This window comes from Toxorhynchites rutilus, chromosome 3 (genome assembly GCF_029784135.1).
Source record: "Toxorhynchites rutilus septentrionalis strain SRP chromosome 3, ASM2978413v1, whole genome shotgun sequence".
NCBI classification, from domain to species: Eukaryota; Metazoa; Arthropoda; class Insecta; order Diptera; family Culicidae; genus Toxorhynchites; species Toxorhynchites rutilus.
Window position 1 is genome coordinate 64,777,593 of NC_073746.1, and position 10,724 is coordinate 64,788,316.

General features: G+C 38.3%; 2 protein-coding genes across 2 annotated transcripts; one reads left to right on the top strand and one right to left on the bottom strand.

The window, feature by feature from the left end:
• Nucleotides 1-5,337: 5,337 nt before the first annotated feature.
• LOC129780090 (adult cuticle protein 1-like) lies at nt 5,338-5,894 on the bottom strand. Its single transcript, XM_055788007.1, has 2 exons — nt 5,833-5,894; nt 5,338-5,776 (listed from the first exon to the last, which is right to left on the bottom strand). The coding sequence occupies exons 1-2, from the start codon at nt 5,836-5,838 to the stop codon at nt 5,396-5,398; spliced, it is 387 nt and encodes a 128-aa protein (XP_055643982.1). The 5' UTR covers nt 5,839-5,894; the 3' UTR covers nt 5,338-5,395.
• A 1,011-nt stretch (nt 5,895-6,905) lies between these two features.
• On the top strand, nt 6,906-7,451 carry LOC129780597 (adult cuticle protein 1-like). Its single transcript, XM_055789031.1, has 2 exons — nt 6,906-6,953; nt 7,011-7,451. Exons 1-2 carry the CDS (start codon nt 6,948-6,950, stop codon nt 7,374-7,376), a joined length of 372 nt encoding a protein of 123 aa, XP_055645006.1. The 5' UTR covers nt 6,906-6,947; the 3' UTR covers nt 7,377-7,451.
• Nucleotides 7,452-10,724: the final 3,273 nt, after the last annotated feature.

The window sequence follows — 10,724 nt, forward strand, 5'->3', positions numbered from 1 at the left end:
CATTTTACGTTTTTTTTCTAGAAATCTGAGGTCTTACATATCAAATTGAAGAACCAGAGAGGAATTTTTTTCGTTTAAAAGTTATGATTTTTTAAAGTTTCAGTAGTTTCAAGCTATGACTTTTATGAAAAAAGACATTTTGGGGAAAAAAAAGATTTTTCGGACCACCCAAAAATGGAAGTGGGCACCCTAATGAATATTTTTTTTATAAATATGGGTCTAACATTTTGCGATGAGAAATAAAATTACAAATTTTCACGAAAATCTGAGATCCACTATACCTGATTGGCATACAGTGGTAGGAAAAAAAGAGCTGTGTGGAAATATGCGTTGCCAAAAATAAAAGCCCGCTCCCAAAAAATAGTATTAAAATTACTCAAACCCTTTGAGTAACCCCTCGTTTCTTCATATAGGGTTGGGGAAAAAGAAATGTCGTATTTCTGATCGAAATTTGACGCTCTATTTAACATACTTAAAATTATCCAATTTAAGTCAAATATGCGCCGTTTTGTTCGCAAACTTGTTGCCATTTAGAAGGCAACTTGATTCATTCATTCAACAACGGTCTACTTGGAGGATTTCAACGATTTTATCGGTTTCCACGACGATTGGCCTACCAGTACGGGGTGTATCTTCGACAGCCACTACACCAGAACGAAATCGATCAAACCAACGGCTGTGCTGTGCGAATCGTTACAGTATCGGGTCCATAAACTACACAAATTTTTTCGGCCGTCTTCGTTGCAGTTTTACCTCGCAGGTAAAACGTAAAATATGGCGAATTTCTTGCTTGGTGGACTCCATCATTGACGCGCTATAACTTGAGACTGAAAAGGACAATCACAACACTGTCAAAACGACACTTGTCGATGTCTTTAAATAGCCATATAGTATGACCCGATACGATAAGTACAACACAAGATATGTTTAAGTGTTGCCATATATTGACAATATACGACATTTCTTTTTTCCCAACCCAATATTATGACTATTAGAGCTATATGAACAGAGTGTTGTTTACATTGTATTATAAAAGCATTAGATAACGGTTTTCTCAATTTTGTTTGAATAAAAACAATTCGTTAAGAAAAACAGCAATTCATGTGTCTTTATTAATCAGACGGTGTCAGTGGTTGTGTGGTTAGCGTAACAGCCTCACAATCCGATCGGCCTAGGTTCAATCCCAGCTGGCGTCGTTAGGATTTTTAGAGGCGAAAAATTTCTGATTACGTCTTCCTTCGGATGGGAAGTAAAAGAAGTTGGCCCGGGTCATGAGTTGTTGAGTCTGATAGGTAGGATCAAAAAATAAGCGAAGATAAAAACAAAAAAGAGTCTTTATTATAAAATCAACATTTTTCATTGAATTTTCATCATATTTAGCTGGATTCAATTCATAAAACTCAAACCAAACATTTTATTTCAATGGGACGTGAAATAAAAATAGAAAACAATTTTAAAACCCGAGTTCGAAAAATAACAAATCACACAATAAAAGCAAAAAAGTCAAAAGCATCAATATTTAGTGTGTCTTCCTTAACCCTTCATTACGGCAGTCTGTTCCGCCGAAGTGCTACCCCTGTACGGAGCACTGCGCCGAAAAGTATGCACAACGCGCTGGTGTAATCGAGGAGCAGTATGAATTTCATGTCGTCTAAAGACGACGCTCGTACACACAGCTCGTCGCGCGGATGTCGTCTATAGCCACGCTCGTAACGAAAGGGTTAAGCTTCAATGATCTGTTGAAGACGTTTGGGTATACGATCGACCAAGCCGATACCGGCCGGCCAGTAGGCAACGATTTTGGCCGATACTGGCAACGAAATGTATTCCTGAATGACTTTGACCGATACTTTTGGAGATTTCTTCACTTCCCTGATGATTGTTGATTCGTCCGGCAATTGGTCTTCCTACGACGGCCGCGAACCGTAAACTTCGGCCTTGTGCACAATTTTACGGCATGCTCTCCGTCAAATGCGTCTCAAATTAATCACTGGAAGGTAGCAAATAATATCGTAGAGCCCTAGTTGTCAGAACATGTGGAAACGAGGGGTTACTGAAAGGTATTAAATCGTTTTGATATTATTTTTTGGGGGTGGTCTTTTTTTTGTCATCGCATATTTGCAAGTGTTTAATAATTCAATAACATAAGGTAAACATAATCTGACAAAATGGCAAAACTTGTTAATTACATGAAAGGTGTTGTTATAAATAGTTAATATACAATTCCATAAAATTACGGTAGTAGTTTATGATGAAATTGTTTTTAAATATGCTAGGCGGGCTTTTTCATGACTATCACTGTAACTGTTTTTGACGTTAATTTTGTAAAGGAGTTATAATGTTAAAGGAGGAGTAATATCTGATACTACAATTATGAAACACCGGAATATTGATTTTCTTTGAATGTTTCGCGCCTGACCAAAACAATGAACGTTATAAAGCTAATATTACGAGTGAAGATAGTCAATGTACATTATTTTATAATATCGACTCAAATCTCTAGAGGCCGTCCGATATCGTTGTCGTTAAAATTTTTGTGAATCTCAATTCGTACTTAATTGTACCATTACCATTCGTATCAGTACCATTTCGTTACTGATTTAATTTGAGTTCAATTTTAAGATCCTCAATAGGACATTTTTCAAGACCCCTACTGCCATTCTACGCATAGTTGTCCCATGTCCAAAATCAGCAACTGGGAAAAACGCTATCAAAGTTTTCTACAATATTTGTCTACCAGAAACAGGGCCCGAAATCTTCGAAGGTGAAAAATGAAGCCCGTTTCTACTCTCAGTAGCTTCGCTTCGACTAGAACTGCTTCGGCAGTCGCCGTTAACAAAAAGTGACTTGACTAGAAAATGAATTGACTAGCGTCGACTAGCGAGGAAGACTGGTGAACTAGTTCAGTCAGGGGTTGTGACTCGACTAATGAATACAAATTTGCCTCTTCATTCAACTGACTTCAATCCACACTTCCATTTCCTCCGGACACTAATTTTATACCCGCGTACGCAATCTTATTTTTACGTCCATATAAAGAGGATCGAAAACATGATTTCTGATGCAAAAAAGTAGTTACCAACGAACTTAGACATTTATCTTGAACACTTGAATGGCGTTAACGTTCCCTTGGAACTTTTGCCATCTCAACGTATGCATTAACTAGCGTCATTTATTAATACATAGTTGGGATTTCTTCAGTCAAATAACACGCCTTGAATGTATTCCGAGGGGCCACAGTGCAACAGTGCAAGTCGAAGGAAATTTCTTTGACGAAAAGGCCAGAACGGCCAGAACGGAAATCGAACCCGAACACCCGGCATGATAATGTGCGACGCTAACCACTCGGCCACGGGTGCACGACACGACATAGACATTTATCAAGTATGCTATAAAGGTCCTTGCGTTAGTATTAGTAAATAGCGTGCAAAATAGCGCACACACAGCACTCTATTTTATATGTGTGAGTAATTTTCATGGACGATACAAAAGAATCTAGCTCACCTGTAGCGTATGTCGAACCACGTTGAACTCAAACATCGATGCATGCACACGTACATTAGAGAGAGAAAGAGAGGAACTAATTCGTTTTGGGGGAAGTCACTTCAAAACGCAATGAGGACAATTTGACTGGGAAAAATCGAAATGATATACAGGCAAACCTGTTTTTGTGCGGTAGATAGGGACCGCATAAAAAAAGTTTCCCCCAAGAAAATAACTCGAATCTACGCCGTTCACCGTTCAATTTCCTTTTGTTTCCCTGCTTTGCGATGGGACACTTTGCCTTTTCGGTTGCACGTGACTGTTTTGTGCTTTTAGTTGCATGTCGAAACGTGTTGCTGTTAGAAATCAATCAAAAATTTAGAAAAACTTAGAGTATTTGATGAGAGGATGGGAATGATTTCAGAAGTAGATAATTGAGACGCAAATATGCTTTTTTCGCAATGAAATGCATATAAATCATCGAAAAAAACTAAATGGACGATAACTTCGTCTATATGCTTCTTTTCATACACCGCACAAAAAAATATCGCACAAAAAAACCGCACAAAAACAGGAAATCGTACAGAAAAAAATACGCACAAAAAAAAACCACGCAAAAACAGGTTTTACTGTAGTCGAGTTAGTAGAGCGAGATAGCGACTAAACGCCCGTCGTTTTGGCGGAGAAACTGCGTGAAGAAGCCAAAAGTCATTAATAACTGAATTCGGATATAGTCAGTCCGATAGTCAGCTGAATATTCCCAGTTGACTATGACTATGCAGAACCCTGACCAGAAGCTTCAAGCATTTCAGTATAGCAATACACAGGGTTTTTTATAAGCAGTAAAGTATTGTTTATTTAGGGGGTCTCCGTAGCCACATTGGTTGCGCGTTCGCTTAGTAAGCGATCGATCGTGAGTTCAAAACTCAGGGCCCTCATTGACCATCTTTATGTTGTTACAGAATAACTACGGCCACGCAACAATCATCAGCGATGGAGATCGATCCACGGTCGAAATAAGATCGATTCATCCATACAACTGCTCTGCTCTGCAAGAAACATCGGGCTGCTGTTCTATAAATAACTCAACAATGATCAATCAACTGTCTCCGTTGTCCGGTCTAACTGGATAATGAAAGAATAGATAGAAAACTCTTACGCCTAAATGGCTACTGTGTAAAAATGTGTACCATATGCAAATGGTATAGAAGGGAATATTCTAACGCCGAAAAATGGCAACTGTGTAATGTGCTAATTTAGATATGATAAACATGTGACATGTACACGATTAAAATTTGGCTCTGTTACAGCTAAAATGCTAATGAGCCTAAAATAAACAAAAGGGATAAAAAAAAAGTATTGCCAAAACATATCATGGGACAACTATGCGTAGAACGGCAGTCTACTTATGAGTTGAACACATAGTTTCTTATCATATTTTATATTTATTCCCTTTTTCCACATTGTCATATTTCTCTTGATATGGACGTATTGAGTTATAATGAAATGAACAGTTATTATTGTCTTCATTCCAAAGTGAGTCAATAAGTGCAAACAATCATAATGCACGTGATAACAATTTGCGCGATATTAAAAATGCCAGTCGAATTGGTTCACATCATGTGTTGTTGATGCTAATCAATCATTTAGTTTATCAATGTATTGCCAAGGGAACGATTTAAGTTTTACTCGAGGTCCTATCAAGCAAATTATATTTGTAATGTTTTTTGATTGTTTGAATCGAAGTGAACAATCAATCGTTTGAATATGACAGTGTCAGATGACTTATTGTTAAAGAAAACACACCATGCATTCAATTTTCGACAATCTAAGTTTATTTACATATCATCGGCACTTCGGACATGGCTTCAATTAATTTTCGTTCAACCCACTACAATTGTCAGTTGACATCTTAAAGAGTTCCTGGAGCTGGGGCAAGGTTCAGCTGCTTCTGGGAGATCGCATGTCCTGGGAGTGGAGCAACATGAACAGCACCACGGTTGGCGTTCACAGAAACTGCTCCGGGAACAACTCCGGCATGATGGGCAATCGAAGCAGCTGGTACACCCCAGTGAGTAGCAGTTGGCCAAGCTCCTCCCCAATGTCCAGCAGACCATGCTCCATCCCAGTGACCGTCAGCTGGCCAGGCACCATAAGCACCAGCGTTTGACCACGCACCATTCCAATGTGCGGCAGGCCACGATGGTACATTAGCCTGCACAATGGTTCCCCATGGTCCCCAGCTTGCTTCGGCGGCAACGGCGAAAGCGATGACAACAGCGGCAACGATGCACTGGAAGATGAATGGAGCTTAATATGGTGTAACCTTAAACAGTTTGATGAGATTACCTTCATTTTGAATAGAATATTTGCTGAATCTGTGAGACTGAGACTCTTAACGATGAAGCACAAGAACTGCTTATGATTTGACAAATAACTCAGTTGATGCTTTTATACTGGTTAGAATGTGTGATATACTGACGAGCGATGGAAAAAACGAATGTACCAGAACACTACATGTTAATTGATCATTGATGCGCGAAATTGTAATATAATGCTGAACAGTCAAGCAGTCACCTATTAGTTAAAATTTTTCGAATGTGGAATGTAGTGAATTGTTGTAATTAATTAACAACAATCGCAATAAACATGCATATAAAATTACGGTTTGTAGGGAACATTAGAAATAATCTCACTGACTTTGGAGAGGGGATTCTAAAAATTCATCTTATATACGATTATGCGATAATACAAATTGTTATTTTGGGTAGCTGCCACCGAATGTACAAAGTATAAACGAGTAAATAATCGATAAGGAGGGAAGGGTCTAATTTGGACGTTTTTCTGCCAAATCGGCGTGAAATTGATTTTGTACAACACATTCTTTTTCCTTCCACTCCTCTGGAAGCTACCGATCATATAACTTTATTCCACCCATCGGAGCATTTGTCGAACTCTTCTTTGCTTATAATGTATTTTCGCTTTCCTGACTGATGTACCGTCAATCAATCGTATTCTGAAGCTCAAAAATGGTTAGAATTGCCCGTTATTGGTTCAAAGCTTCTCATACATAGGATAAATTTACATAGATGTCAAACGAGAGTATGTGCAATCTACACTAGGAATTAAATCTCAATACCAGTGGCATATCTCATCAAAAATTTCAATTTCTAAAATGCGAATGAAGTAGAACCGAGAACCGGCATACATCAGCCGAGCCTCTCAATTCCTTTTTCGAACATTTAGAATTAATTGGTGATTGTTCGGTGACGGGATCGAAATTCACGATTTTACGCATCAATAATCGATTAATATGCAGTATTTTAAGTCATTATTTTTTTTCCTGTGTTCGTAAAAAATCATACTCTTTAGTATAAAAGCAATAGCAAGTTTTTGGTCAAACCATAAGCTGTTCTCGCGTTTCATCGTCCAGAGTCTCGGTCACCACAAAGCAATTATCTGAAATGAAGGTAATTCTATGAATAATTCACTAGATCAATTTATCTTAGCACATATTCATCTTCCAGTGCATCATTGCCGCAGTTGTCATCGCTTTCGCTGTTGCCGCCGAAGCCAGCTGGGGATCATGGGGAACCGTTGTCCAGGCTAATGTTCCATCATGGCCAGCTGCGCATTGGGATGGTGCTTGGTCAAACGCTGGTGCTTACGGTGCGTGGCCAGCTGCTTGGTCTGGTGCTGGACATTGGGGTGGTGCTTGGCCAGTCGCTGGTCACTGGGGTGTTCCAGCTGCCTCGGTTGCCCATCATGCTGGCGTTGTCCCTGGAGCGGTCTCTGTGAACGCCAACCGTGGTGCTGTTCACGTTGCTCCACTCCCAGGTCATGCCATCTCTCAGAAGCAGCTCAACCTTGCCCCAGCTCCAGGAACCCTGTGAAATGCCAAAAAACTCATTTTGCCTGCTCCCCTTCCAAACAACAAGGCGATGATTATGTACTAAGTCAACTGTAAGTCATTTGTGGATATATAATGTAAATAAAAGAATTGCAATACGTGAAGCTTCGAGGTATTTTTCGTTATGAATAATTTCACCTCTCCAAAATAAAATTTAAATGCGAAGTTTCATTCGAAAATCGAAACATTGAACATTGAATGTTTCGACAATTTATTACTGATTTCATGAAAATAGAATAGGCGTAAGCGGAAAAAGCCATTGTCGTTTTAAATAATGAATCATACACTCAAAAAAAAAAAATGGACAGGGAGCAATATCGAGAATTCAAGGTCATTTGAAAGGTTGTAACTTCGTGTCAAATGAGCATCTGGAGATGAAATGTACCTGATTTTACAAGTTTCCAGTTTTGGAATCTACTGAAAGGCGTTCACAATTTGGCCAACTTTAATTTGATGTTTTTTCATGTTGTATTTAGAGAACCCAAACACCTCGGAATTTCTCGAAATAGCATTCAAGCAAGATGAGAATGCATATGTGCGAGTGTCTTCAAAATGACATACATTTCAATTCCAGTTGCTCATTTGACACGAAATTTCAACTTTCCAAAAATCACAAAAAATCTCGATATTCTTCCGACCAGCACTGTGATCACCAGGTTTATCATATCTTCAGAATAATCTGTATTTATACAGCTTTTTCAGACTTTTGGAAATCAAGAATCTGTAGTTACAGCTCACAGATTTTTTTCGTGTTTCATACAGATTTACAGATTTTTGAAAATAACTTTCCAATGTTCCAATATTTTCCCAATCTCACTAATTTTATTCTTATAGCATTCGAACCAGTCTGAATAAGTATCATTTTGGCATTCATTAGGGACTGAGGCAGAAAAAATGCATAACTTTAAACAGCTGTAACTCCCTAACCAATGACGCTATTATAAAAGGCTAAACGAAATTGAGAAGAGAATTTCTGAATTTCTGATTAAATTGATATTAATGCAATTTACACATTTGATTTTTTGCAGCACTCTTCTTTCTTCAAAGGTATGCTTTCCATTAGGGACTTTACTGGAGTGTTGGATACCTCCTCGACTGCGATGTTCCGTTAACTACGATATTCTGCAATGTTTTTGGTTTATCTCTACATTGACTTCAAGCTACTTTCAACTAAAGCCCAATATCTTTCAATCGGACGAAGCTCAGGAGAGTAAGACGAATTGGCGTCTCTAGGAACCAAAATCACATTTGTCTTCATACCATTTCAAAGTTGTCATGTCATTATGAAGCCAAATCTGCCCGAAAGAATGTGTTTCACATTGGGTTTGCTCATGGATGGCAATAGACGCTTAATATAACACAAATGGTCACAAATGATTTGCTTTTGGCATCACAACTACAAATCGTCTACTAAATCAGAAACTTCTTTGGGTACTTTGACTTTGTTTTTTTTTTGAATATATTTTGTTTTGCGTTTCGATTTTGACTTTGAATGTCTTCAGGCCTGCGCTGGCTTTTATTCGCCGAACTATTATCTCACTACAATTCTGTTTTACCGCTATTTCACGATTAGCGAGTTCAGGACTTCTCTGTAAGCAAGCTTCTACCTTCTTTACAGTATCTAGATATTTAAATCCATTCTTACGACCCGAACCAGCTATCCTGTTACCAAGATTGAACGTTTAAATCACTCGTGAAACAGTACTTTGGTTCACGTTAGCTTTATTGGCGATTGTTTGTTGGGACCATTGCGGATTTCGTTGAAGTAATCTAATTAGAAATTCGGGCTTTTCACATCTAATGACGTTTTGCTACTGATTGCTCACAGCAGAGATCGAAATGCTCACCGATTTGAGAGAAAAACATCCATTGTATATGTGGGTGAAACAGGGAAAAATAGTTGAGATAATGAAAGGCGATTTTCGCGAGAAACGCAATGCCAATTTTTATTTTTCGGTGAGTCATGATTAGCCGAATTCAGTGACTTGAATTCTTGATGCCGATAATGGGTATTCACAGAACAGCTGAAAACATTACATGAAAACATGCGGTAATATTGTATTTCATCTTGAAGTGAACATGAGATGAGTAAATATTTGTACAATTCAGACGTTGTTCAAATACAGGACGCTTGAAGGCTGTCTAAACAGGTTAACGTTAATAAAGTTAGCTTTAACTTTTCGTTTCATATTTTCAGTACCAAATGAGAGACGTAAATACATTCTCGTTGAACTTCAGAGAGAAAAAAAGAGAGAGAGAGATCACTTTCTCTCTGAAAAAAATTATCGGAATTTCATCTCTTCCTTGAAAATTTCAACATTGCACAACTCATTGAAAACTAAATTGATTGACTAAATACATATCTTGCAGCTGTAATCTCTCAATCTCTGGATAAAGGTCATATCAGCAGTGCTTTCAACATTCATTCAAATTTGAATGAACGAACAGTAAAACAGTTCAGCTGCTCTGAAACTCTCACACTAACACACCGAGCAACTGATGTTTGCGCTGAAGATGCCACGCGAGGGAAAAGAGCGAGAACGAATGTTTCCATGCGTATGTGCTGAAGAACTTGTACTCATAACGTTAAACAGCTGTGAGAATTTTCGGAGAGAGTCTAGCAATACTCTCTTGTCCTCTGAACGTAGCCTGTAAGCTGTATAATTGGTTCGGTAGCATATGAGATTCACGGGCCGGTTTGCCGTTGAATCATTCAGATTCAGAGATGGTTACTGAGTCTGAATGCAGATATTTTTCTCTGTCCTATAAAGCGCATTCCATTTGAGCCAGCTAGAACTAATATGTTAGAACTACATGCAACCCGTGGGTCGTTTCTTTAAGTTGTGCGTTCGCTAAATGTGCCTATTTTAAATGACTCTTAAACAGGGCGTGCGTTGACTAGGCTGCAGCCTATTTGTATATCAATAATAGGCGTCATATTCAATTCGTTCTTTTGATTTCGCTGTTCTGCAGCTCACTAAGCGAGTGGAATTCGCTAATTGGATTGAATTTCCAGCCTAGTTAGCGAACGAGTATTGTATCGACTTTTTTTTTAAACATGTTCAAAAGGTGTTTCATCATAGGCTGTGAATTTACATAAAGGTAATATGATGCTCCCACTTTTTTTCCTTTGTAGTGTTTATCACTTTTTGTTTAACCGTTTGAGTACGGAGCCATTTTTTTGAGCATGCAGATGAGCTTGGTTATATTTATATGAATTGAAGGATTGATGCAGAAAAATTCTTAAATCCACCGAAAAATGTATGAGTAATAAGCGTTAGAATCAAGATTTGTTCAATTTGTACACCCAATGTAAACACGTTGAGCCCAG